The following is a 26,115-nucleotide window of genomic DNA, read 5'->3' on the forward strand; positions in this document are numbered from 1 at the left end:
GAAGGAGAAAATCCTGCGGCGATCAAGCCCGACCCATGTCCCATCGACGACATTGACATTCCCCCTGCCGGCAGGAAGCTCAACTTTGCTGGCAGACCATCCAGTGCCTCCATCCACACAGGCCCGGCCCCGTCAAGCACCAGTGACCACGCAGGACGCACGGCGGCACCCTCCTCTGCTGCCAGCCTGGCACTCAGTTGCGCTCCTCTCACGTTCAGAACAGACAGCCCTCGACAGCAGATACACAGCACAAGCAGTCACGCACGCCCCAGACAGCGGAGTAGTGTAGTAGCAGGGGAAGCGATGAGAAACACACACACACCCCTAACCCCGGGCACACACCACACTCTATGTCCACACACCCCTGACCCTTGACTTTTCAACCCAAACCAACCAACCCCTGCCGACACTTCTTTTCCTGGTCTGGTCCCAAAAGGTCCCGGCTTCTGCTCCCTTGCCCTGCCACACGTCGGTCTAGTTCGGATAGGTACCGCAAGGTACGGATGGATACCCCCAGCCCAGCATCAGCGCCGGCAAAAACGACCAGCGCCAGCGCCGGCATCAACCAGCCCAGTCGAGCAAGCTCTTCCAGTCCCCAGTCCAGTTTGGTCCAGTCAAGTCAGTCCAAGGAACAGACAGGTCTGCTGCCCTTTCCCGCGCAGTCCAGTACTGTACTCCTGTCCAGTCTCGTGGCTTGTCCCTCGTCAAGCCTGCTTGGAGCTTCCATCCGTCATTCCATCTTGCCCAGCCATTGCCACTTTGCATAGCATATGACTTTTTGTCCCTCTTTTAATCCTCGACTAGAGAGAGGTACCTTGACTTGATTTGCCTTGCCTTTGGACTCTCGTACCCTTCCTCCTCCACTCGCTCGCTTTACATACCGCCAGCACTTCCATGCCCACACCCATATTTGCTGCACAACCCTGCATCCTTCTATAACCAGAAAAGCTTCCGTATTTCCTCTCGCTCGGGACATACATGCCCAGTCTTGCACTCTCGTTTGGCGTGCCCATTGCGAAACTGGTGGCGATTCCAGTCAGCAGCATTGAGATCTAAACGAGGCAACCCATCCGCATATCCACCATCGAACTCGGAACACACAGAACGATCATGCGCCCATATAGAAACCGGTCCTGCGACGAACAACCCAGAATCCCACGTTAATACCCAACTGCCGGCGGGCGCGTTTCACTCGGCTAATGGGAAAATGGCCATTTGGCCCTTCCGCCGGAGAAGCGGTCGCAAACGCTCGCGAAGCGGCGCAAACCTGTCCGATGTTGAGGCACCGCCGCCGCCGCGAGGTCTCACTACCGACGAAGCCACTGCGGCGAGGGCGGTCACGCCGAAGAAGCAGCGACTTGAGCAGCACACCTCCAACAAGCTGCCCCGAAGAGCCCGGACGTACAGCTTCTCCCCTGGTCGCAACGACTCCATCCGCGTCGCGGGGCAAGCAGGCTCGGTTCCACCGGTACATAGCCGGCTAACAGGGCCCTTCCCAGCCGTCCGAAATGACGGAGAAGAAAAAGGGGATCCCGCATGGCAGCGGGCGCCAACCCTACATAATGCACGCCATGGCCAGCCGACGTCCTCTCGTAAGAAGACGAGCAAGAGGAGGAGAGCAGAGACGGATCGCGAGGCAGAAATCAAGGCCATGTCCAACTACGCCCCGGTACGGCCGGCGGCCGACCCTTGGACGTCAGGGCGGCCCATCAGGAAGCAGAGCAAGAGAATCAAGACAGGCCTCGGCTTCCGCAGGAGCTTTGAAAACCCGGCCTCCGACGTATCGCTACCGATGTCGATTCACTCCAGCATGTCATCCGAAACCGAGATGCACTCATTCCGGGTGTCTGCCCTCGAGGCATTGGCGCCCCGGCCGACATTACGATACGCCGTTTATCCCAAATGGGGTCCCGGCAGCGGCTCAGCGCCATTGCGCACACAACAGCAAAAGAGGAAAGTTTCAGAGAGGGTGCCCGAGTCAGTGGTGAGGGCGCATAAGAGGGTCGACAGTTTTGCGGACGATTTGGACGCCGCCGACCTGAGGGAGTTGATGGAGAGGGACAACAGGAGGAGGGATAGGAAACGACAACGAGACCAAGAACGGGTAGAGCGACGATTGGCACGGAGGGCAGAGAAGCAACGCGAGGCCGAGGCAGAAGCCAGGCACAGCGGCTCACCACCGCCAGCCAATCTAGAGCGTGGAGTAATGGGCCGTGAGATGGCGGGATTTGGTATTGAGACAACATCGGCAGTTATGACATCCTCCAGGAGACGGTCCTCGAGCTCGCACCGAAGCGTGAGGCGGGTTTCGGTAACTGACGACGCGGAGAAGCATCCGGAGCCTATGGAAATCGATTCGGAACCTGAAGCAATGCTCGGGTTCCACCGAACGACGAGCATCCAGCCCGAGACACCTCTGTCGATGCCGCCGCCTGCCGAGCCGGTTCCTGAACGCCAGCCCAGCACGAAACTCGCCCCCAAGAGGAGTATGAGACTGAGACGGAGTTTCTTGCGAAGAAAGTCCAGATCAGTGTCTCCCATCGCACCAGAGCATGAGCAAGCTGCAGTTTCACAGTATTCGTCACGACAGGACGACGGCGAGACCGCCCGCAAGACCTCCGAGTCCAGCGGCCGCGCCAGAATCTCATTTTCGGCCATTTTCAGACTCGGCAAGAGGAACAGGAGAAACTCGGGACCGTCGTCCTTTTCCAACACCTCGCGCGAGGAGATGCAAGCCGCGGCAGCACATGCGCAGTCGCAGCTGCAACAGCCACAAGAGGAAGCGCCGGTGCCGGTGCAAACGGTGCCCCCGCCGGCGAACTACATTCCTCGCAAGGTCAGCTCCGGCGTCCCCAAGCGGACCAGGTCGCGCTTCAGGGAGGACCTGCCCGAGCTACCCCTCAGCCCGCCAGACTCGCGTGTGGGGTCTCCAGAAGTAGAAGTGCCTCTGCCGGTTGTCTCGGAGGCGAGGTCAAGAGAAAACACTCTCCAGGACGCGGCCGCCGAGAGGCACGACACGCCCACATCAGAGATCCGACGCGTCGACGAGAAGATGGAGAAGCTGGAGAAGATGAGGCAGACGCCGACGTCGCTGCGACACAGCATCCAGCCCTCGCCCGAGCCGCAGTCCATTTCGATGGCGTCCATCGACTCGGAGGCCTCGTGGCTCTCGGGCCGCATCGGCAACCGCCGTTCCGCGGGCATGCGCGGCAGCATGCAGCGCTTCCAGCCGCAGAACCGCAGCCACTCGCCGTCGGCGAACGACACCGAAGAGGACCTGGCCGACGACGAGTACCTGTCCAACCTCGCCACGCCGTCCCGGGAAATGCTTGCCGACGAGCGCACCCCGCGCAAGTCGACGGGCGACGCATTCCCCAGCAGCGACGAGGACGAGATGATGGACGACGCAGACATGAAGTGGGGTTCGGTCGAGAAGCAGCGCACAACCGTCGTGCAGCACCAGAGAATAAGGAGCCGCCAGGGCATGCTCAATTCCCCCCACGACGAGAGCACGTCGCCCGAGAACTCGGACGACGAGACGCCCCAGCTGCAGCGCGCCACGAGCGTGAGCCTGAGCAGGGGCAATGCCAGGAACGTGAGCTCGGGGAGCACCAAGATGCTCGAGGTTTCGCCCCGCTCGAGCATTGACCGCAAGAGGAGCAGTGATGCCGTGTTTTAATGAGTTTTTGGGGACTACTAAAAGATGACTACACAGGGAAGATGCGCCAGCCAGCAGCCTACGAGAGACACAAGATCGGGAAACAATTTTTTCTATATTTCCTCGTCGACAAAACGACAAACCGACACTCATTTTACCATTTCCTTACATGTCTCTACCGACCACATTCACTCATTTAACCATCTACATTTCCTTGCCACAGACGACAAAAACGACAGCAAAAAAACTTGTAAAAGTTCAAAAAACCACTCTGTGTGAATTCTCATAGCTGGCTGGCTATCATCAACCTCGTTATCTTGGACCCAACTCTCACGAAACTCGACCATTGCGCACGCCACCCCCAAACAAAACGGGCTTACCAAATTGCATCATCAGCTTTCTTTCGATTCATCTGATGTGTAAGATACGACCTTTACGACCCTTCTTTCTACTGCCGCCGGCGCGCGCTGCACGAATCCCAGCTACACGCGGCCTGCGTCCTTCTTCGTTTCATGTCCTTGGAATATACCGTTTGATACCACGTCTCCCCCGTCCCTCCCCCCCCTCTTTGCTCCCTCGTCCACGGACATGTCGGTAGAGACGGAGGGGAGGGGGTGGGGCGAGACAATTTGAGATTATTTTTTTCTTTTTCACCACGACCTTGTGGAGGGGCGAAGACGCCCTTCTAGACGGCAGTACAGCACGCTAGCACTCCTTTGCGGATGCCATTCGACGACTCCCACGTAAGCGTTGTTTTACCCAAGCCACGGGAAATCCGCCATCCGCGGCAGCAACAGCAGCAGCCGCAGACCGGGAGGATGCAGCCTTGTGGCAAGGTGGAAAGTTTGCGAGCACAAATAGAATAGGGGAGGAAAATCACAGGAAAAAGGGGGGTGCGGTGGCGGGGGAGGGAAAAAAGAAAGAACGAGCATTCATGATGATGTGCTGCCATTTTACCAAACGGGGTTATGTATGTAGTACAACAGGAGGGTTTTCCTGGATGAGATACCCGAGTAACTCACCCTGCGAGGGGGGCCTAGTTTCATGTTACGGAGTAGCGAAGCCACACGGAGAGTGTGCTGGCGGAATGAAAAGGATTCCAATGATTACTCGCATCTGCCCGGCCGGGCGGGACGCTGTTCACGTGAAGACCAACTACCTAGAGGGTGTATTCCGAAATATATGACGCACGGCTGTACCTCCATTCCATCTCGGCGAATTGGTTGTCCTCGAGGACGTAGATGGTCTTTGGCTCGAGCTGCGGGATGTCGCCGTCGCGCTCCACTATGAAGCAGAACTGGTCACACTTTACACGACGGTACACCGTCGAAGGTTCGGAGCGTCCAGAATCAACCTCCCTGACTGGCGCGAGATAAATCCCAACGCGGCAGTGCGGGACGTTGGGTTCCGGGACGTCACTGGCGCCGATGGGCATGACGAACAGGGTGTTGCTGATTCGGGGCGGATCATGGCGAAAGCTGTCCCTGTAGGCGGTATCGACGGGAAGCAGGGGCATCAGGTCGGCAGACAAGGACAGGCCGAGATTGGTGATGCCAAAGAGGCGCATGCTGAAGCGGGAGTTCAGGACGATCTGGTGGACGTTGACGGAACGGGCAAAGTCTGCCGGCGACGTGGCGAGGAGGCCCGACGAGCCCTCGGCCCTCCGGCGGGCCTGCAGCGTGTGCGGGTCCACGACCTCCTCGGCCGGGTCGGCGCGCCACGCGAAGATGGTCTCGTCGGGCGAGGTCCGGATGATCTCGTGCTGCAGCCGCCGGAAGGCGTGCAGAAGGCCCTCGCCGTAGAGGACGGGCATGTACACGCCAAAGAGGCCCATGAGACAGTACGCAAGGTCCTCTGGGCGGGTGGCTTGGCGGGCTGCCGCCCAGGTCATGCGCTCGGCGACCGAGTAGTTGCGCGGCTGGCGGGTTTTGTCCAGGATGGACTCGTAGATGCCCGTGATACGGGCGACTGCCGTGAGGAAGGGGCCCTCGTCGCTGCGGATGCCCTTCGTGCCGAGGCGGGACCAGTCCGAGGCATAGAAGACTGCCCGGCGCGGGGCGATGAGTTCCTGGAGGGTCCACCCGCGGGTGAACCAGCGGGAGGCCGCGAGCGAGGGGATGTCACCCCTGTGACGAGGGGACGCCAAAGGGGGCACGTCGGCGAGGTAGATGAGGCAAATTCGGGAGAGGAGGTAGTACGAGTACATGGAGTTGATGGCCTCTGAGAGCTCGGCCGAGGAGGACTTGTCGATGCAGCACGAGTCGATCCAGGCCCACTCGATGCCGTGGCGGAGGGCCTTCTGGCAGCATCCTTGGATCTTGGAGAAACCGGCCTTGGTGCGGGCGTGAGTAAGGTCCCGGATGTCCTGGAACGTCACCTCGTCGGCGCCCCATGTGTGAGAGAGGATGGCGTAGGTCGGCACCTCATTGCCGGTGAACATGCGGAGTTCATGGGTCGTCGTGTTGAGCAGCCACATTCTTGGTGCGCGAAGACGGGCAAGGCCGATGCCGATGGCTCTCGAATTGACTCAAACTCGCTGGAAAAGCAAAATGACAGTCTGGAAGAGGGGTAGGATGTGTCACTGGCGAGAGGTGGGCAAGGCAGCCAGCCTTGCCCATCTTGGGGCGCAGTTGTTCAGCTGGTTTCCATATTGATGATTCCAGCCGCCGCCTTGCGAGTTGATTCACAGGCCAAGGACGTTGACAGGGTCGTCCAAGAGGCAAATATTTTCAAACCGCGCCAAAATACATAAAACTGATGATGGGGGGGCCATGAACATAAAAACATCACGAGATGGAAACACCCGACTTGGTGGCCCAAGGTGTAAGTCAAGTGTCTTGCGCAGGTGGGCAGCTCTCGCCCGGGGAGGGGGGAGGCGGCGGCCAAGTGGGCGGGCAGCTGTCATCACGGCACCAGCAGCCGACGGCAAGTGGCACGTGGCCGCACGGCAAGTCTTTGTCACTGGCGGCGACAAAGCACGCAAGACACAACGGGCCAACAGAAACAGGAACAGAAACAGAAACACCCCCACTTCGCAGGGCCCGGACCCCGGCGGGCATGCCGCCATCGGCGTCGGCAAAGGCCATGCCGCACTTTCCCGTGGTCCAGGGCGTCTGTGTCAGTGTCGACGCCGCCCTACGTGCGCCCTACATCTTGCCGTAGATTAGATGCGCATTCCCTCCCTCGACAACCCGGCCGGAGCAAACGAGAGGCATAGCAGCCCGAGTACGATGCCCCGATAACCCCAGCACACGCGAGCTATGCCGACGCCGACACTGTTTCGCGTCTTCTTGCGGCGCCAGACCCTGGCGCTGCGCAACCGCATCACCCAGCACGAGCAGCGCCGCGCGAACTCCGATGCCCCCAAGCCCAAGCGACAAGAGGACCCTATTCCTGTGGCCAACACAGTCTCGACGATCCCGTTATGGCAGCGCCTCGGGCCCTTGACCCGGGCCGCCGAGGGCTATGCGCGCGCCCAGCGCAATAGGCCCCTTACGACGCAGTTCGTCAGCTCCCTGGTCATCTACTTTTGCGCCGACCTTTCGGCGCAGAACATGAGCGGAAACGACTATAGCCCCGAGCGTACGGTGCGGTCGCTGATCATTGGCGCCGTCTCGTCGATTCCCAGTTACAAATGGTAGGTTCGGTCCTTCTCGCAGGCTTTTCTCGGGCGAGGTTCCAGCGACTGACGACGGGGCGTTGTGCTCGACAGGTTCATCTTCCTCTCGCAAAACTTCAACTACGCCTCGCGCCTCCTCTCGCTCGGCACCAAAGTCGTCGTCAACCAGGTGTGCTTCACGCCCATATTCAACTCGTACTTCTTCGGCATGCAGGCGTTCCTGGCCGGCGACAACTTCGAGCAGATCATCGAGCGTATCCGGCGGACGGTCCCCGTGAGCATCGTCAACTCGTGCAAGCTGTGGCCGGCCGTGACGGCCTTCAGCTTCTCCTTCATTCCCATGGAGTACCGTAGCGTGTTCTCGGGCATCATCGCCGTCGGTTGGCAGACATATCTGAGCTTTCTGAACAGACAAGCCGAAGCCGTCGAAGAGGCGGAGGAAAGCGAAGAGAGATCGCATGCGGTGCAGGCCATCGCTACTCAAAAGGGGTCGGTGAAGATGGAGGCATAAAGAGGAGTTGGGGGGAAAAAGGATACCCTAGACATTATGCGCAGAATATTTTCATTTGTAGTGCATCGGGAACGGCGTTGGGTTAGAAGGGGTTAAAGACATGGAGAACGTCATGATCTGATACAATTTATTCTTAGAAAAATACATTGCCTGTACATTGTACCGTGTCCAGAAATACAAACTTGACACTGTACAGCCGTCCCCAACCGGCGCCAAAAGTTCGAGCGAAGCTTCGCAGCCATTCCGCCTTCGGCACTTGACATCGTCAAGACTTCAACCCTCAAATCCACCCCAACGCCGAGCCATTGAGTGCTGGCCAGGACCAGCAGCTCTTCTCAGCAATGGCCTCCCTCTGCTTGCGTTCCGGCCGCGTGCAAAGCGCCTTCCGCTCGGCCAGAAATCCCACCGCCGCCCTCCGTCCCCGACTCCCTAGCAACCTCCCTCGACGTCATGCCTCGACCGGCGCCGGCCCCTCGACCGAATCCCAGGCCGGCTCGGGCCTGAAGGCCGGCCTCTACGGCGTTGCCCTCGCCGGGTCGCTCTACGTCTCCTACCTCTACGTCACCGACACCAGGGCCTCGATCCACCTCGTGTCGCCCATGATGATGCGGCTGCTCTTCAGCGACGCCGAAGACGCCCACCACTACGGCACGGTCGCGATGAAGACGCTCTACGACCTGGGCCTGCACATCCGCGAGCGCGACAGGAATCTCGCCGAGCACCCCGCCCTCGCGAGCGAGGTCTACGACATGAAGCTCGCCAACCCCATCGGCATCAGCGCCGGCCTCGACAAGCATGCCGACATCCCCGACGCCCTCTTCGCCCTCGGCGCCGGCATCGTCGAGGTCGGCGGCTGTACCCCGCGCCCGCAGGGCGGCAACCCCCGCCCGCGCCTCTTCCGCGTCCCGGGCATCGACGGCATGGTCAACCGCTACGGCCTGAACTCGCGGGGCGCCGACACCATGGCGATCCAGCTGAGGGACCGCGTGCGCAAGTTCGCCCGCAAGGTCGGCGCGACGGAGAAGGAGGTGTTGGAAGGCGAGGCCGGCGTCCCCGCGGGCAGCCTGCTCCCCGGCCGGATGCTGGCTGTGCAGATTGCCAAGAACAAGGAGACGGACCAGACGGACGTCAACGCCGTGGCCAAGGACTACGTCTACTGCGTGCAGGCCCTCGCCAAGTACGCCGACATCCTGGTCGTCAACGTCAGCAGCCCCAACACCCCCGGTCTGCGCGATCTGCAGGCCACCGAGCCCCTGACGAGGCTGCTGAGCGCCGTCGTGGAGGAGGCCGCCAAGGTGGACCGCAAGGTCCGCCCCAGGGTCATGGTCAAGGTCTCCCCCGACGAGGAGGAGGATTCCCAGGTCGAGGGCATCGTCCAGGCCGTCTGCAACAGCGGCGTCGACGGCATCATCGTCGGCAACACCACCAACCGCCGCACGGGCATCGTCCCCCCGGGCGTCCAGCTGACGGCGCAGGAGCAGAAGGCCCTGCAGGAGACGGGCGGGTACTCGGGCCCCGCAATGTACAACAGGACGCTGGAGCTGGTCAAGCGATACCGCAAGAAGCTCGACACCCAGACCCTGCAGTCCGGCTCGGCCGACGAGGCGGCCGCCATCCCCTCCGCCGACGGCACCTTGTCAGGCAAGGTCCACGACCTGGTCGAGGGCAAGGACACCCCCAGGAAGGTCATCTTCGCGACGGGCGGCATCACGAACGGAGAGCAGGCGCTGAAGATTCTGAACGCCGGCGCGAGCGTGGCCATGGTGTACACGGGCTTGACGTACGGCGGACCGGGAACCATCACCAGGATAAAGGGAGAGATTACGGAGCAACTGTAGAATACCAAAAATAGAATCTGACTGCCCAACGCGGACTTTTTTCCTTCCTCCCTGTGTCAAGACTCGTCACTGCAACACGCCGGTGATTTGCTGGGTCTGAAATGCTCAACTCTGCCCACCGGTGCGTGTTGACTCCGCGTCTGAAATGGTGCCTGATTCCATGGCAGAGAAGAAGCTGACCAGAGTCCATGATAAAAGCTGTGGAAGATGAATGGTTTACGAAAGTCGATGATCAATCTTGGGTTGCTCTGACTGGGCCGCTGTTGAGCTCGTCGACATGAAGTTCTCAACGGCGTCTCGTAGGCATTCCTATTGACTAGGAAGCACGACAGCAGCCCGGCTCCAGATTCAAAAGAAAAAGAAACCATCCAAGAAGAAAAGTTCGCAATGAGACTGTCCTTCGTTTTTAACCGTCGCCAAATATCAAGATGGCGATGTGGAGATATCGAGAACTTACAGGAACCCAGTTGCAGTCAGCATATCTGGTAATCGACTGGTAGCAAGCCGAACGGTTCATGAACATATTCCGATGAGGCATGATGCTCAAAGATTCATAGTGGATGTGGCTTAATATTGAATAGTCTGTTATTATTGTGTATGTAGCTTTTGTCCTGTTGAAAGCCAGATGTAGCAAAGCAATATGCCGGGTTACGCAGGTGTCTACCGCTTCTCAAAACCAAACCAGTGACTCCGTGCGATCCGACAGCGAGTGAATCCCGCGTGCCTCACCATCTCTGACGAGAAACAAGTTTGAGATCCCGAATCCTCCCAATGCCGATGACGCCGAAAGTAAACCCCCAAATGCCCGACCAACAAGCATTCTCCGCCTAAATGTTGTAACTCCCAAGACTCCATTTATCTCGTCGACATCGACTTTAAACCTATTCATTCCCCTCAAATACAAACTCCGGTACGTTCTCGAAGCCAATGACTCTGACGGGCTGGAACTGGGCCAGCTTTACCAGCTTCTCCCTCACTTCCTCCGGCAGCTTGACGTCTGTGCCCTGGTCTCCAAGGGGCCGGACCTCGATGCCGGTGGGGTAGAGGTGATCAATCTCGATATCGTCGCCGAGGTTGAAGAGCTCAGACTTCTCGCGGAAGCACCAAGGCCTGCCGTTCTTCATGACCAAGTCGTGCGTGTCCCGAACGTCCTTGGCGTGCAGGGAGCGGTACCCGCCGTCCAACGACACGGCGATGGAGCTGTGCCAGGGGGTGCGAGGGAACCCGTCAGGGTTGTGCTTCTCGACAAGCAGCGGCATGGAAAGCTTGACGGCGCCACTGGAGGGGTGGATGGAAAGTCTGATGTGGTCGGGGCAGGTGGCGAGGATGATCTTGGTGAAGGACTCGGCGCGCATCATCATCTTCATGGCCACCTCCTTGACGATCTTGCGGTACTTGTGTCCGGACTTGGCGTTCGCGGCGACGGGGCTGTTGCGGAGGTCGGTCTCCAGGAAGCGGATGAAGCCGCGGTAGGTCATGAGGGTGTCGTTGTCCGTGTCAATCATGGCGCGCACATCCTTGTCGGGGTCGCCAAACTGGGCCTCGAGGGTCGCCCGACTCTCGTCTACGAGCTCCATGTACTTCTCCTTGGTGAGTGGCTCGTCCTCCTTGGTAAGGCCAAGGAAGTCCATGACGCGCAGCAGCTTGATGCCATCGTAGCCCTTCTGGGCGGCCATGTCCATGAGCGTGGCGCCGTAATCCCAGGTCTCGTCGTCCGAAATACCAACGACGTCTGTTTATCCCGTCAGAAAATGTGTCGCAAATTACCGACGTAGCTGGGAGGGGGAACACATACCGTTGAAAACCAGACCGTCAGTGGCAATGTGGACCTCGGCGCCATGCGCGTACACCTTGCGAATCTCAACGCAGAGGTCGTTCAACCTGCCCAGAGCAAGGTCTTCTCCCAGGTCCGGAAGGACGCCGGTGACCTTATCGGTGCGGTTGATGCTTTTCCAGGGGAATGCCGGGATGATCATCTTGACCGACTCTCCCTTTTTGACATACTCCTCCACGCGGCCGTGGAACATCTTGCGTCCCAGCCATTCGTGGTTCTCCTGACCTTCAGGGATAATGTGTCTTCCAAACGCCTCAAGAACATCCAGGACCTTGTGAGCGACTTGCTCGGTGGGTTGGTCCAGGGGCGGCGTTGGGAGCGTTTGTGTGATAGTAGGCTGGCCTGTGTTCCAGGATCAGCATCTGTTTTGGTCTCAAAGTCTTAAACGACGATGTTGGGGGTTGACTCACCCTGAACGACAATGTCCATCACCCCATCGATACTAGTGTTCCTTAAAGGGCTCTTGAAGGCGCTGAAGGGGCTCTTCGTCGCCGAAGTAGAACTCAGGGGGCTCCTCAGGGTCAGTTCGGCGCTTCCCAGGTCAGACGGGTCGATGGGCGAGCCAATCTCAAGGTCCTCGAAGTCGATGCGCATAGACCTCAAGGGGCTCAGAGGGCTTCTCAAGACCGAGGCATTGAGAGGCGAGATGGCAGTGAGGGGGCTCATCAACTCCTTGTTGATGCTGGGCCGTCTCCAGCTTGGAGCTCGAAGCTGGAGTACTGGCCTTCCAACGGGCTTCTTCTTGGCATCCATGGGAGGCACGGCCCCAGGCGCGGGGGTTGACGCAGCGATGGCCATTGTGCTGGATGTGGAAAAAGGAAAAGGATGTCAGGAGACTTTGACAGTCAAGTCTTGATAAATCCAAGTAGTGGAGGTAGGAAGCTGAGATCTTAATGATTTAGAAAAGATAACAATATGGGTTGTAGTTGTTTATTCCCAAGATTGGACCTGTCGTCTTGGGTATTCTTCTTATACTTGGAAAATAATATGAGAGGAAAAGGGCATCTTGATGGCTTCTACCACGCTGAATGCATTCAGAAAACTACTCGGAAACTTTCCCATCATCGAATTCCAAGTTTGAAATCCGGTGCGAGCGTGTGGCGTTTAGGCTTAGCAAGCCCAAGCCAAGGGCTGAAGTCAGACCATAATATGCCTCGTTACATGATGTGGCCGTGGCTGCATGCACCTGCAATGTATGCGTTGCAACCATGGGCTTTCCCGTTAGAGTTCAGTTTACTAAAAAAAAAAAAAGTAAGCACATGATGGTGCCACGTTCAAGGGCATTGTCTTACCTCGTGTCGGTGAACATCGGGCGTACCGGCATGCTGGTCGCGAAACATAAAGTTTCCGGCTGATCGCATGCGTTCTCCATTGCCAAGCCATCAGAATGTTCGAAGGTACGTGCATTTGCTAGCCAACATTAGCAGGTAACACCTCCTAGCCCTAAACGTGTCTTTGGCGGAAGAGGCTTAACCTCGGTGTCGGCAACTAATACTAGAGCAGTTCAGCCATTCCCAAAACACGACAGTTTTAGCGCTCTTGGTAGGCGAGCTAAGACGGGGCGGTTTTAGTGGGAGAACCAGAAATACTCCATACAGCCATGATGGATTTCCGTCACTTCCCGGGCATCATGTTGTGTGCCATGGACAGACAGGCTGAGCTGGCACCGCCAGGATCGTGAGCGAGGTGCTGGCTGACGAGTTGCCCACCGTATCCGGGGAATCTGAGCAAGTGATACTGGGCGTAAGTGATCCAATCAATAGATATGTCATTTGAACCTTATGAGTTCGACTTTTCCTTTTGTCGACACCATGCCCCAGTGTGTTAACGATGTTGATGGTTCATCAACCCCAACTTTCCGTTTCCAACATCCACCTAGGCTGTACTTGAAGTCTGTCATATTTTTCTGATTCATCTTTGCAAGCAACATGGAGAGAGACGTTGCCACTCCTGCGGCCATACGTAGTGTACAGCATGAAGATAACCAGCAGCCGATGCTGGCCGAGAACCTCGTCGACGATGTCACATGCAACCACAGCCAGGTTCTTGTGTCAGGCAACGAGGACGACCAAACCTACCCCCGAAATCAAAGGCTGTCAGAGGGAGAGCAACCGTCGGTGCGGACTGACTTGGAAAAGGTCGAACTTATCGACCCGGTTTTCGATGCCCCAGATGGAGGATTTCAGGGTTGGGTCCAAGTCTTTGCCGCTTTTCTTCTCGTACTAGATGGCTTCGGCTTCATCACGGCCTTTGGCGTCTTTCAGAAATCCTACTCCGGCCGCTTTCCTGGCAAAAAGGATGCTGATATATCGTGGATTGGGACGATGCAGATCTTCCTCCTCTTCCTCCTTGGAACCGTCAGCGGCAGAGCCATCGACGCTGGCTATTTCAGGGTCACGTTGCTTATCGGATCTGTGTTCCAGATCGGGGGCGTCTTTGGAGCCTCCTTCTCCACCGAATACTGGCAATATCTGCTCTCTCAGGGCATCGCCACCGGGATCGGAAATGGCATGCACTTCACAGCCCTGGTCTGGTTGGTCTCGCAATACTTCACCAAAAGACGCGGGCTAGCGCTCGGCATCAGCTCCTGCGGTGCCCCCATCGGAGCGGTCATCTTCACCATCATTGCCAAGCAAATGATTCCACAAGCGGGAATTGCGTGGACACTTCGCACCATGGGCTTTCTCATGCTCTTCAACAGCATTGTCATTTATCTCATTTCGCGACCCAAGCAGGCGACGCGCACATCGGGACCACTCCTGGAGTTATCAGCATTCAAGGAGCTGCCGTACCTTCTTTTCACCATTGGCATGTTTTTCGCCCTGTTGGGCGTTTATTTCGCTTATTATTACGTACGTTCACCCACCAGCATTCCTTGTTTTCGAGGCCGTTGCTCAAGAGCTGACTCCCTTGTAGGTCCCTAATTTCAGTGCCAGCAAACTCGGCGTCGACGACAGTGGTGCCCTGACAATCCTCATTGTCATGTCAGCCGTGGGCATTACGGGACGCCTGATTCCCCCTTACCTAGCGGACAGAAGCATCAAACCTCTGAGAACACTTGTGATTTCACTGATTCTAAGTAGCGTCAACCTGTACGCCTGGGCTGCGGTAAGCTCAATCTCAGGTCTCTATGTGTGGGTCGTTGCCTATGCCTTTACCGCGAATGCAGTCCAGACTCTATTCACGGCATCCATGGGCGAGGTGACGTCCGACATGTCAAAACTCGGTGTCAGAATCGGAATGGTATTCACCGTTGTCAGCTTTGCCTGTTTGACCGGGCCCCCAATTGGCGGGAATCTAGTCACGCTCAACCACAATGATTTCTTATATGCTCAGATATTCGCGGGAACATCCATGCTCCTAGGCGGCATACTGGTTGCGTTTGCAAAGATAAAACAGGTTGGCAACGGAAATTTCTGGCGGATTTAAAGCCTGACCTTTGTGGGTTGGCCAGTTGCTGTTGGACCACACTTCCACACGGTACCTTCCATGGGGAGGGACCACAAGCACCACGCTGCATACTTTACTTTTGTCTTTCATTTTGGCACATAGCGACTGATTCCGGATCCAATTATTTTAGTAGTTATATGTGAAAGGAGTTCTAGGGACGATCGATACAGAATGAATCCATAGCTATCACTTAATTTTGCACCAAGTCTCGCAGCTCCTGAACGCCTCAAAGCTTAGGCAGTTTAACGGTACCTTGAGACTGCCTCCTTACTCTGTGAAAATTTGCGTCTGGCGCCAAAGCCCTAAGTAGCAGCGTTAAAAACAGTTCACCAGAATGATACTATTGAGCTGAATGCCTACCCCTCCCTCCACGCGCTGAGGGGACCATGGCGCATTCTTTTCCTCGCAGGGAGCTCTGGTAACTAAGCCTTATTAGCCCTTCCGGAAAGATCAAAACCACGCTAGACAACTAGCTTGATTTCCTATGAACATTTACTACCTAGATGGTCTTCAACGCTGCTTCGAGCTTGGCGTGTTTATGGTCAGAATGTTTGGCAGTGTTGAGGCACTAATCCCATTGAGTAATAGTACGAAATGAATAAGAAGACAACAGGCCAATGTGCCTTGCCGGTGGCTCGTTCTTGAGTCTTCATAGGGGATGCAAACATCTCGACCACTAGAGTTTCACTACGGACCACTGGTTAGCTTTTACTTTAATCATCTATCGCAATATCATTCCACTTCGTGGGATTTCCTCCGGGCCAGCGAGTCGTGCCAGTCTGGCCAAACTAGCTCCTTCCACCGCCCTTGATCCGGCCATGCATCGGGGAGTGCCGTATTTGCAAAAGTAATACAACACCCTGGATTTACGAACACCGAAACTCGTCCATCAGAAGATCGAATGTTTGGCGAAGTAGAGTATCGGCAACAGCTGGTATTCTCAACCCCACAGTAAAGCAGGAGCAAGCCAGGAGCAAGTTAGTAGCATAGCAACCACAGATGGCAGGCATTGTGGCGTTGGCTGCGTGCGGCAACGCCTTTAGCGCTGGCACTTCAGCTCCAAGCCACATGTCAGCTCGGGTAGCTCAACGTTCAGCCCAACCTGACGGGACAGCCACGAACGTGTTACGCCGGAAAGGCAGGATGAGCTGAAATTCCGATGGCCTTATTTCTTCCCTTGACATCTCCACACGAACTCTAAACTAGGACACGCTAACCTCATCCGCAGGGATGCTGAATGTCGCCGGCCGGCTTGGCGCTTCTAAAAATTCCGTCGTGATGTTTTGCGATAATTTGCAGGGGTACGATGTTGCTGGGGATGTTGAGCTTATAAGGTAAACACCAACATCAATGACCTCTCTCTCTGACCAGTTGGGTCTCATTTCTCAGAAACTTGGCCTTTTAGTCTCTTCTTCTCATAACTTCATAAAATGAAGCCTTCAGTGACAAAATCGCTCAGGTATATTCTTCGGTCAGATATGATGCATCGCAACACTAACGCAATCCAAGGTTGTGTGCCATTATTTCAGGGCTCTCGCAGCCGGTGTATGCGCTCACTGGAGCTGTGTTTGATACCTTTAAGAGGTCAACGACACCGGATTATCTGCCTTCATATCTTAAGGGTGATTCGAACAGCAAGAAAGACAGCCCTCCGTGGGGTAGTCGGTCATGCTCCACAGACCCAGATGATGTACCTGATACTGGCGTCGTACGGAAGTACGAGTGGACGGTACACAGAACAACTCTAGCACCAGATGGATTCGGTACGTCGTATTTGAAATGTCCTTCCAATTGTCTAACTGCTCCCGATTGGCGGACCAGTTTGCTGATCACTCTCAAATGCGGAGCAGAACAGAGTCTTCTTACCGTCAATGGCCAATTCCCCGGACCACTGGTTGAAGCCAACTGGGGCGACACCGTAGAAGTTACGGTTCACAACAACATCACTGATCCGGAAGAAGGCACGGCAATGCATTGGCATGGGTGAGTCCAGGAGCATAGGCACGACGGCAGACTTCAATTTGCTTCCAAACTAATGTTGAAACTAGGATCCACCAGCAGGGTACCGGATTAATGGACGGTGTCAGCGGCATTACTCAATGTCCTATTGTGCCCGGAGGCAGCTTCACCTATCGCTGGAAGGCCAGCACCTATGGCTCAACGTGGTACCATGGACACCACTCCCTACAGTACGGTGGCGGACTTTGGGGCCCTATGGTCATTTACGGGCCATCTCACGTTAATTATGACCTCGACGTTGGCCCTATCATGCTTTCAGATTATTTCCACTTCCCCTATGAAAAGATGGCCATGGACGCAATTGCAGCTACTCAGGACACCAACATCTATGTTCCGAAATCAAACAACCACCTGATCAACGGGAGAAACACTTTCGACTGCTCCCTGTCTAAGGTGAACAACACTTGCAAGAGCAACGCTCCACTCTCACAGTTCAAGTTCAAGTCTGGCAAGGTCCATAAGCTGCGTTTGATCAACACCAGCGTCGAGGCCATGCAGATCTTCTCCATTGATGGACATAAACTTATTGTTACTACGATGGACTTCGTGCCGGTCGAGCCCTATGAAGCAGACTATGTCATCCTGGGTGTTGGTATGAGAGCAGATGTCCTTGTTAAGGGCACCGGCGACCCCAAACAAGCCTACTACATGCGCACCCGGATTCAGTGCGCAGCCACAGTTGCCTTCCAGGCGCTTGCTATAATTTACTATGATCAGACGCCTACCACTTCAGTCCCGGCATCTACAACTGTCCAACCTCTTCCGGATTTTACCAAAACATGTGGCGACGTAAGTCTTTCCTAGGCTGCGAATTTTGGTGGTAATTTCTCGTTGACTCACTTTTTCTCTTAATAGCCTGATCTTCCCAAGAAGAGGCCAATCTATAGGAAGCGACTTCTCAAGCCAGACATGACTCTCACCTATAACATTAGCTTTGGAACAAACGCCAGCGGTAACCACGAATGGCTAATGAACGGCAAGACATTCTTGTCCGACTGGAGTCGCCCACTGTATCTCGAGGCAGTGGACGGAAATACCGAGTATCTCTCGCAGCCCCAGCACATTCTTACCACGATACCCGACAATGTTCGTCGCGTCCGAGTCGTCCTCAATAACTACTTCTCTGTTCACCCCATGCATATCCATGGAGGCGACTTCCAGATCCTTAGCGAATCAGACGGACCTTGGAACGGCAGCGTTAGATATTGGATAAACCCAGCCCGGGCCGACACGGAGCTCCTCAGACGCAACGGAAATCTCGTTATACAATTTGATGCCAAGAACCCTGGTGTATGGAGCTTTCACTGCCACGCCGCCTGGCACGCGAGCGTTGGTCTTTACATCAACTTTTTGGTCAAGCCCAAAGAGGTTCGAGGAAGCAAGGTTCCTGCGGATGTCCAAAAGACTTGCTCGGATTGGCATGACTACGTGAAGTTGAATGGAGAAAATGCTTTGCCTTTTGACAGTGGTCTTCGAAAACGACGGGTTTAGTAAGCAGATTGAGATGCATTCTTGATTTCATATTTGCTGTATGAATGCGGTATTGGTTACAAGTTTTATGAACAGCGAGGAGTTATTTGGGAGCAGAGATAGCTATGACTTAATATTAATGTACTTTTGTGGCTGAGTCTTCTAATATCTCTCCATGGCGGGTTTCTGAACGGTTGAGGTCTATCCTCGTGAACACCCTGATTCGATGATGTTTACCTTCGACTTACAGCGTGATAGAGGAATATATGTGCTATTTTCCCAGTTAATATAGGCCATTTGAAGGAGACTTAGGTTGCAAATTCAAGCTTTCAACCCGCAAAACCGGCGTCCAGCAATTAGTAAGGTTGGTCAGATGTAGGTTTATCGCAATAGCTCGGATCTTAACTAGAATTGCTCAGAAAGCCAAGCAAACAGCCATTGACGGCCATTTCCATGCCCAAAGACTAAGAATATAAATTTGCACAAATTGCGCTTCTTGGCTCTTGCGTAACAGCGTTGAAGATAGCAGGGTGCTTGTCAATGTGAAATTACGTGGCAATCTCACATCTACAAGACTTTAGTTTTCATCCTCGAAACCACTTATTGGTACCTAAATCTTATCGAACCCGGTCGAGCTCAATTAGAATCCCCAAGAACTATACTCGCGGTCACAAAGGGCATCTCGATTGCGTATACAAGACGATGTCCTTGCTTTTTATAGCCTTCAACGTGTGTCTATGACACCCCCGCCTCTCACAATATTGTCGACAGAGAAGCTAGCGAAATTACCTTCAGGAGGATCGAGTGGGAAGGTCGCTGTTGGGCCGGAATTTCAACCACCAAATGAGATGTATGGATGGCAGAGCAGCGTGTGGTTGGCCCAAACATCCAGGGGACTGGAGTACGGGATTGAAATGCCGGCAAGGCTGAGCCCGCCTAATATCTCTGCAACGCACTGCATTGAACCGCCAAGAGCCTATGTAGCCCCCATCGGCGTGCACAATCTGATATGTGAACATGGCGTAATGCAGAAGCTCACATCCAATATCCATCCTTCCAGAGCTCCTTGCTGTATCCCTCGGTCAACCGCTCGTCCTCGCCGTAGACCTCCTGCCACCCGACAAAGCCGCGATCGAGAACGTAGACGGTCTGTGGTTCGGCAGTGGCCGCCTCTCCGGACGAGTCGGAAGGCTTCTTGGAGGCGAGGATCTGGTCGCGTTCTCGGAGGTAGCGAAGGGCGGCGCTGGGTCCGCGTTGCTGGGAGAGGGCGCAGTGGAAGACGACGGTTTTCTTGCCTTCGAGGCGGCGAATGAGGGTGGGCATCATAACTTCGAGCGTGTGGGCAGGCATGTTGATGCAGCCTTTGATGTGACCGCCAATGTAATCTGCGGAAGCCAAGTCAGCAATGTGCTTCCCTTGAATGTCTGGATGGGGGGATGGGGGGTGCTCACCACTGTCGCGGACGTCGACCACGGCCACGGAGGGGTTGGCCGCAGCCTGCTCTGCCAGAAGAATGGCCGAGAGCTTGTCAGCGGTAATGCGCTGAAGAGATGCGATGCTCGTCATGGTGCGTTTGAGGTGGAGAATTCGTGGTGAAAACACGTTCATTTAGCAACAGAAAAGAAAGGTGACGTTGGAGCTTGGGCCGAAGTTTATCGCGAAAGCAGATAGCTTTGATTTTGGCGGGGAATTTTGATGCGGGGCACTCAATCACACCCCTGCGCCTGCGACACCCGGCGCCGCATGCAGGGGAGGCCCAGTCCGCTAGAAGCCGGATTAGATAATATTTTGATGTCTAGTTTTGGTAATTTCTCCAGATTACTCGCCTCGTTCTTTAACCAACCTCAGATAATCCTTTTAATGCTTCGACCATAAGATTACCTGCCTGGGAATTTGTCATTATCAGACATACCTAGTATTTGTCTCTCAGGTCCAGTTGTAGTTACACCCATCAATCCCAAACAGCCTGTCCACGGTAGGGGAACGGGCGATTTGATATCGGCACGAGAGGAGCATCCAAGTACTAAGGGCTATTTTAAAAATAAAAAAATGAGCCACCGCTAAACCTTGCTCGGGGCTATTCTCTCACTGTGAATTTGGGTCGGTCTGAACTGCCAACTCCAGGAAGAAAGCGACCAACAATCGTCGCACACGCTCACAGATTCGACGCATGTTGCGAACCTGAATATGCTCCTCTGAACGGGTGGATGTTTTGAGCAAGAACGGAACTTTACCTAGCAAACGGTTGGAATTTCTTTTTCGTGGACATTTATCTGGAGACACTTTCGAATGCATCATCTACATATGTTCTGATTACAAGGACGTAACTAACAACATTTAGCTCCCAATAAATACCTGCGTTATTGACCGAGAAATAAGTAAGAAAAAGTTTATAATGTCTGAAGGAAACTATCGCGAAGTATTCCTATGCTATCCAGCTAAACCCTACTTAGGGTGGCTACACAGTGTCTTGATGGTCCCACTCGCTGACTGGGGTCGATCGCATCGTCCTCTAAAACGGGCTCGGCCTCGGCGCTTATCTAGACCGCCGCCTCCGAGCCAAAATCATTATGGACCAAGCGATGCCCCCATGTTTTCATGTCACAGTTTCTCACTGCGACTTCGCTGTTACTAATATGGCCAACTACCCAGAATCGAGGGGCTTATTTGCAACAAAGTTTGCAGTCCAAGATGATGAGCGCTTACAACAAGAATCATTTCCAGCACGATACCCACTCTAGCTCTAACTTTACTTTAATGACTGATTAACCTTCAATGTCGTATACCGCCGGGGAGGGGGGTCAGCTTCGAATACACTTTGGCTTAATGGACCAAGGGAAAATCCTATGCAATTTGCATCTCAACACGGGACTGGGTCTGTTACAATTTCTAGTATGAATGATGTGTTTAGAGTTGCTCAGATGTATCACGACCTAAACCCCTCAGACGGCATCCTTCCAAATAGTCCTTGCCACATCCCTAACAAGAACAAGCTTCTCCCACATCCTCTCCTCTGTAGCGACGCCCTTATTGATACTGTGGCTAGCAAAGCCGCACTGGGGACTAACAGCTAATGAGTCCGCAAGAATGTCCGATACGCTCCTATTCTGCCCCTTCGCCATAATCTCCGCAGCTTCATGTACCCTTGCTACTAAAGCCTCCTTGTTCTCCAGCTCAGCGACCTTCGTCGAAACAAGACCCAGCACCACGCTCTTGCCTTGAGGAACAAAACGCAAGGGCTCAAAGTGGCCAGAAACCCGTGGGTCGTCAAACTCCAAGTAGAACGTGTTGTAATTAAGCCCGGGAAATACCAAACTGGCAATCTTCTCGTACGACCCTTCTGCAAACGATGGTACATTGGGCATGTTGCCACGACAGAGGTGGATGCCCACATGCAGGTCAGCCGGAAGATCCTTGAGGGCTTGGTTGTGCGCCCAGATGTAAAGATCAATCAACGAGTCAGGGTCGATGCCGTCGCTTCTTAACCCATCCCTGAAGTCCTCCATGATGAAGAAGGTTAGGTTAGGATCATCCACTTGAACCGACCGCAGGCCTGCATCATAGAGCGCTTGGAGCTCCGCACGAAAAGCCTCAGCCAGGCCGAGGAAGTAGTCTTGATCAGAGGCGTAAACGCCAGGGGAGAACGCTGTGCCCTTGGCCAAGTACATGTGCTGCCAGGTAATGGACGGGATACACATCTTGCAGTCTTTCCAGTTCTCCTCTGGCACGGCCTTCTTAATCATCTCCCAGGCGGGAAGGTAAGCCGAGGTGACGTGCTTGATCTTGTCCGTGGCGATTACGGCGGCAAAATGGTTCAACCCCATCTTTGCCAGACCGGCGATGTTCGGGAGATTTGGTCGAAAGTCTTGAGGGATCCGGAGATCTAGCCGCACCTCCATGCCCTGGAGATTTTCGAAGAAACCACCAAAGAAGATGGTGCGTTCATACTCGCCAGAGGTAATGGGCCGGATGCCTAGCTCTAATTGCTTATTCGCTGCGTGGGAGATGGCGGCGGATGTTGCCACGGCTTGGCTATCTGATAGCTTGTCGGCGTAGACTCCCAAGGAGGCGCGGTCCTCAAGTAGGAAGGCAGGGCGGATCAAGGAGCCGACTTGGTCGGCACGGAAGAGGGGAGCCATGATGAACGATCCTAGTTAGGTATTTGGGGAGAACGGTCACGTTTAGGACACTACCTCGTGCTTATATACATCCCACCGAAATCCCATATTATACAGTATGTCTAACAAACAGGCACTTTGCTCGTAAATCCACTATGCTTCTAACCCGCTGCACCATGTGCTGGTCCGGAAACTTGAACAAGAATGCACAAGTACGGCCGAGACTCCACTTTCGCTACTGAATAATTGATCCAGGACCCCTCGATTACCAGACTCGCAATAGCCCCAGTCTACGGTACCAATCGTCCTTTGCTGAATACTACCCCTCAAAACTGCAGCATCCCTGTTTCTGCGGGGTTTCGAGCAACCGTATTGCTTTATAAACCAACCATGAGCGGATCACGCAACTACCAACAGTCAACAACTGAGTCTCACAAAACTTGCGCCAATGCCGTCGACGATATAGCAACTGCCATAAACACACAACGAAAACAAGAGTTTGTTGGTGAATTTTAACTATCTAAGAAGGAAAGAATGAATTGTTAGCTTTGGTGTGAACTCCAATCCGACAAGGTGCAGTAGTTACCGAGTTGAATACTGGAGGCAGGACCCTATCACCCCCATGCAAACTGATTTGCAAAATAACTTAATTGTGTTACGGTTAATGTTTTAATCGTTTATGAGCAGATCTGGAGTTTCTGGGCGGATCGTGTAAATGGCACGCAATAGCAGACTTGGCCAAATCTTTCCCCTTTACATCCTCCATTTTCACCTATTCTTGTATCACCTCGTCTAAGCATTTTAGCTGGATTTGTCTGATAGGATTGTTATTATGAATCCTTCGTTAAAGACAGTTTTTTTAGTTAGTACCTTTTATCTTTGTAAGCCGTAGGAACGGCACCAGGTTAGGGATATTCGATGTCTTGGTTCGTATTACCGAGTTCGTGCTCCTCGTGTTCCACTATTTTTCTACGGCCGGTTTCCGGCGGCATGACTCATTCTCACGCTGACCTACGGCTATGCTTCACTCTTGTCATCCTCACTGCCAATCTTTTTTGCATAGAAACTATCCTTCACTTCCAGTCTCACAAGCATTGGTCAGTCGACTTTATGCAATTGATCGTGCAAAGAGCTTATTTTTTTGACACATTGATTAGCCGCAATTAAGCACCAGGAACGGCGCAGTTTCGCAGAGAGACCTGCCAATCATGAGTCACGACCAAGGCGGCATAAGAGAGCGTCTTCGAAGCCTCAAAGTGCTTCAGAATACTTCTGACGGGGCCAATTTCCCTGGATTTCCAAGCAAGCCCCAAGATGCTTTCAAAGTTTGGCTGGACGAAGCAATCGCTGCTGGGGTTCAGGAGCCTCATGCAATGACACTTTCGACAGTCGATGAAAATGGTTATCCCGATGCTCGCGTACTGATTCTCAAGAACGTTGACGAACGTGGATGGCACTTTGCTAGCAAGGCTGGTGGCCCCAAGGGAACCCAACTATCCAACAAGGGGTATGCGGCTTTGACCTTTTACTGGCCAGAACAGGGTCGCCAGATCCGCATTCGGGGAAGGACCGAGCCGCTTTCCGAGGAAGAATGCAGGCAAGACTTCTTCGACCGACCTCCGGGATCACGAGTTAGTGCGTTGGCATCCAAGCAAAGCTCTGTGCTGCAAAGCCGAGACGAGCTCTTGAAAGCTGTGGATGGGGCGCGGGCGTCTTTGGAACAGGCACCGAACCAAGCTTACGACGGATGGAAGGTCTACGCCGTTAAGCCGGATACTGTAGAGTTTTGGCAAGGTACTAAAGATCGCCTTCATGAAAGGCTGCAATATGTGGCACAAAATGACGAAGAATGGGAGAAACATCTCTTGTGGCCTTAATAGATGGCATCCGTGCTCGCCTATCCCAAAGGCCTTTGGCAAGAGTCTGTATCAGGAGCGATCAACCGCCGGTTCAGACGATGTCACTGGAAAAGAGACGGCTGTTAGCGCCTGCTAGCTAGTCATATTTGCCATTGGAATAGCTTCACTATTGACATAAGTCATAGCCTACTAAGCTTCGATTTTAGTCGAACTAAACAATTTGTCTTTGCAAAGAGGTTAAATCAAATGATAGCTCTTTCCAAGACTACTATCAGATTACTGTATGGCTGATGAACTAGGTCTTGACATTCGCATAGGCAATGTATTGTAAATTGGCAGGAGTTATATGCTTATACTAATAAGGATTTCCGTGTCTACTCTATGGCCCATCAGAGGCCATCAGACCTTTATGTGAATTAGGGACAACTACACATTATACACATACAAATGACCGTAAATAGCTAGGCTCTCCCTATATCCAAAGATTGACAGCCTGATGGGTTAGCCTACAGCCAATTATGCCACCCCCTTACGAATTCCATAAAAAGGAAACCATTTCTAACTAAAATACCATTTCCGACATATAATTCAGAACCCGGTACGTTTGCTTTCGACCCAGTTGCACCCTCCAACTCTACTATTCAAACACTACCCTTTACATCCTCCCCGCGCTTAGCCAGTCCAACAACGTCATGCACCCTCTGCCACGTCTCTCTATCTCCATAAACCTCATCCCACTGCGCCTGTAAGTCCGCACGGCCCTCAAGTAAAGCCCGACACTCAGCCCGGACCTCGTCAAAGATATTAGATCTACCCGCTGTGGGAGGCAGCTCACCATGACCTACATATCGGCCCATAGCTGCACTGAAGCGTTCCCAGCCGGCGGCATCGAGCTGCTCCTGGCACGCGGCCACGAAGTCTACGCCCGGGGTGTAGGTAGAGAGAGAAGGCGGGATTTGAGGCGAGTCGAGGTGTTGTACGAGTACTTCGTTCACTGACTGTTGCATCTTGCTCATGTATTCATCTTGAGGTGTGGTTTTGCTAGCTGATGGAGTAACCATGCTGTTGTTTTTGGAACTCGTGACGAGCGAGACATCCGTTCTGGAGGGATCTTGTGGCTCGGTATTGAATGTTTCGGGCTCACGGTGCTCAGACATGCTGGTGCACTTATGCTAGCTGAGGTTTCTTCTGGATCACCGAGGGGACGTCATGTGCGCAAACAAAACGAGAAAAACTAGCTGGCGGCCGGCATTATATAAAGATATTGTAATCAGCCCACATCACTGCACTCATCACGTCGCCAAGAACTTATTGATGCATAGACCCACATCTTGATAGGGTAGATTAGACGCATAGGGCGGGGTCCCCGCGTCCTCCGCGGAGTTAGGCACTCAATATATGGTCCACAGGTACTTAACAGGGGTAAATTACTTTGACCTTAACCAACACACCACACCATGTAACCCATGACGTCCGCATTCTGCTCAGCAGGACTATGCTTCAAGCATCTTAATACTTACACTATTGCCATTCTCATATTGGTTAAATTGAATTCGAGAGTTTCTGGCTATTTATGAAACGAGTTACATAGTAAGGATCACCCCTTGTCTGCAGTAAATACAGTGTTCAATTGGCCGCCTGATACGGGTCTTGATCATATGCCTATGCAATGTACAGTACATCGGCAGGGCTTATCCAAACATGCTGATAAGAGATTTCGGTGAGGGTGTTGGTTTAGG

General features: G+C 54.0%; 10 protein-coding genes across 10 annotated transcripts; 5 read left to right on the top strand and 5 right to left on the bottom strand.

Annotated features, from left to right (window-relative positions):
* Nucleotides 1–1,207: 1,207 nt before the first annotated feature.
* On the top strand, nucleotides 1,208–3,679 carry EsH8_IX_000060 (uncharacterized protein; the record flags this gene model as incomplete). Its single annotated transcript, XM_083266396.1, has 1 exon — nucleotides 1,208–3,679. One exon carries the CDS (start codon nucleotides 1,208–1,210, stop codon nucleotides 3,677–3,679), a length of 2,472 nt encoding a protein of 823 aa, XP_083129961.1.
* A 1,138-nt stretch (nucleotides 3,680–4,817) lies between these two features.
* EsH8_IX_000061 (uncharacterized protein) lies at nucleotides 4,818–6,134 on the bottom strand (the record flags this gene model as incomplete). The annotated part of the gene is made up of 1 exon (XM_083266397.1): nucleotides 4,818–6,134. One exon carries the CDS (start codon nucleotides 6,132–6,134, stop codon nucleotides 4,818–4,820), a length of 1,317 nt encoding a protein of 438 aa, XP_083129962.1.
* A 784-nt stretch (nucleotides 6,135–6,918) lies between these two features.
* EsH8_IX_000062 (Mpv17/PMP22 family protein) lies at nucleotides 6,919–7,788 on the top strand (the record flags this gene model as incomplete). Its single annotated transcript, XM_083266398.1, has 2 exons — nucleotides 6,919–7,295; nucleotides 7,371–7,788. 2 exons carry the CDS (start codon nucleotides 6,919–6,921, stop codon nucleotides 7,786–7,788), a joined length of 795 nt encoding a protein of 264 aa, XP_083129963.1.
* A 341-nt stretch (nucleotides 7,789–8,129) lies between these two features.
* On the top strand, nucleotides 8,130–9,626 carry EsH8_IX_000063 (dihydroorotate dehydrogenase 2; the record flags this gene model as incomplete). Its single annotated transcript, XM_083266399.1, has 1 exon — nucleotides 8,130–9,626. One exon carries the CDS (start codon nucleotides 8,130–8,132, stop codon nucleotides 9,624–9,626), a length of 1,497 nt encoding a protein of 498 aa, XP_083129964.1.
* Nucleotides 9,627–10,507: 881 nt separating this feature from the next.
* On the bottom strand, nucleotides 10,508–12,258 carry EsH8_IX_000064 (isocyanide synthase family protein; the record flags this gene model as incomplete). Its single annotated transcript, XM_083266400.1, has 3 exons — nucleotides 10,508–11,358; nucleotides 11,422–11,802; nucleotides 11,871–12,258. 3 exons carry the CDS (start codon nucleotides 12,256–12,258, stop codon nucleotides 10,508–10,510), a joined length of 1,620 nt encoding a protein of 539 aa, XP_083129965.1.
* Nucleotides 12,259–13,388: 1,130 nt separating this feature from the next.
* On the top strand, nucleotides 13,389–14,889 carry EsH8_IX_000065 (uncharacterized protein; the record flags this gene model as incomplete). Its single annotated transcript, XM_083266401.1, has 2 exons — nucleotides 13,389–14,312; nucleotides 14,377–14,889. The coding sequence occupies 2 exons, from the start codon at nucleotides 13,389–13,391 to the stop codon at nucleotides 14,887–14,889; spliced, it is 1,437 nt and encodes a 478-aa protein (XP_083129966.1).
* A 1,706-nt stretch (nucleotides 14,890–16,595) lies between these two features.
* EsH8_IX_000066 (uncharacterized protein) lies at nucleotides 16,596–18,420 on the top strand (the record flags this gene model as incomplete). Its single annotated transcript, XM_083266402.1, has 4 exons — nucleotides 16,596–16,626; nucleotides 16,761–16,893; nucleotides 16,959–17,718; nucleotides 17,785–18,420. The coding sequence occupies 4 exons, from the start codon at nucleotides 16,596–16,598 to the stop codon at nucleotides 18,418–18,420; spliced, it is 1,560 nt and encodes a 519-aa protein (XP_083129967.1).
* A 1,014-nt stretch (nucleotides 18,421–19,434) lies between these two features.
* Nucleotides 19,435–20,007, bottom strand: EsH8_IX_000067 (phosphatase YCH1; the record flags this gene model as incomplete). Its single annotated transcript, XM_083266403.1, has 2 exons — nucleotides 19,435–19,784; nucleotides 19,851–20,007. The coding sequence occupies 2 exons, from the start codon at nucleotides 20,005–20,007 to the stop codon at nucleotides 19,435–19,437; spliced, it is 507 nt and encodes a 168-aa protein (XP_083129968.1).
* A 1,334-nt stretch (nucleotides 20,008–21,341) lies between these two features.
* On the bottom strand, nucleotides 21,342–22,538 carry EsH8_IX_000068 (uncharacterized protein; the record flags this gene model as incomplete). Its single annotated transcript, XM_083266404.1, has 1 exon — nucleotides 21,342–22,538. One exon carries the CDS (start codon nucleotides 22,536–22,538, stop codon nucleotides 21,342–21,344), a length of 1,197 nt encoding a protein of 398 aa, XP_083129969.1.
* Nucleotides 22,539–25,017: 2,479 nt separating this feature from the next.
* EsH8_IX_000069 (uncharacterized protein) lies at nucleotides 25,018–25,533 on the bottom strand (the record flags this gene model as incomplete). The annotated part of the gene is made up of 1 exon (XM_083266405.1): nucleotides 25,018–25,533. The coding sequence occupies one exon, from the start codon at nucleotides 25,531–25,533 to the stop codon at nucleotides 25,018–25,020; it is 516 nt and encodes a 171-aa protein (XP_083129970.1).
* Nucleotides 25,534–26,115: the final 582 nt, after the last annotated feature.

Source organism: Colletotrichum jinshuiense, chromosome 9 (assembly GCF_051148585.1).
Source record: "Colletotrichum jinshuiense chromosome 9, complete sequence".
Taxonomy (NCBI): Eukaryota; Fungi; Ascomycota; class Sordariomycetes; order Glomerellales; family Glomerellaceae; genus Colletotrichum; species Colletotrichum jinshuiense.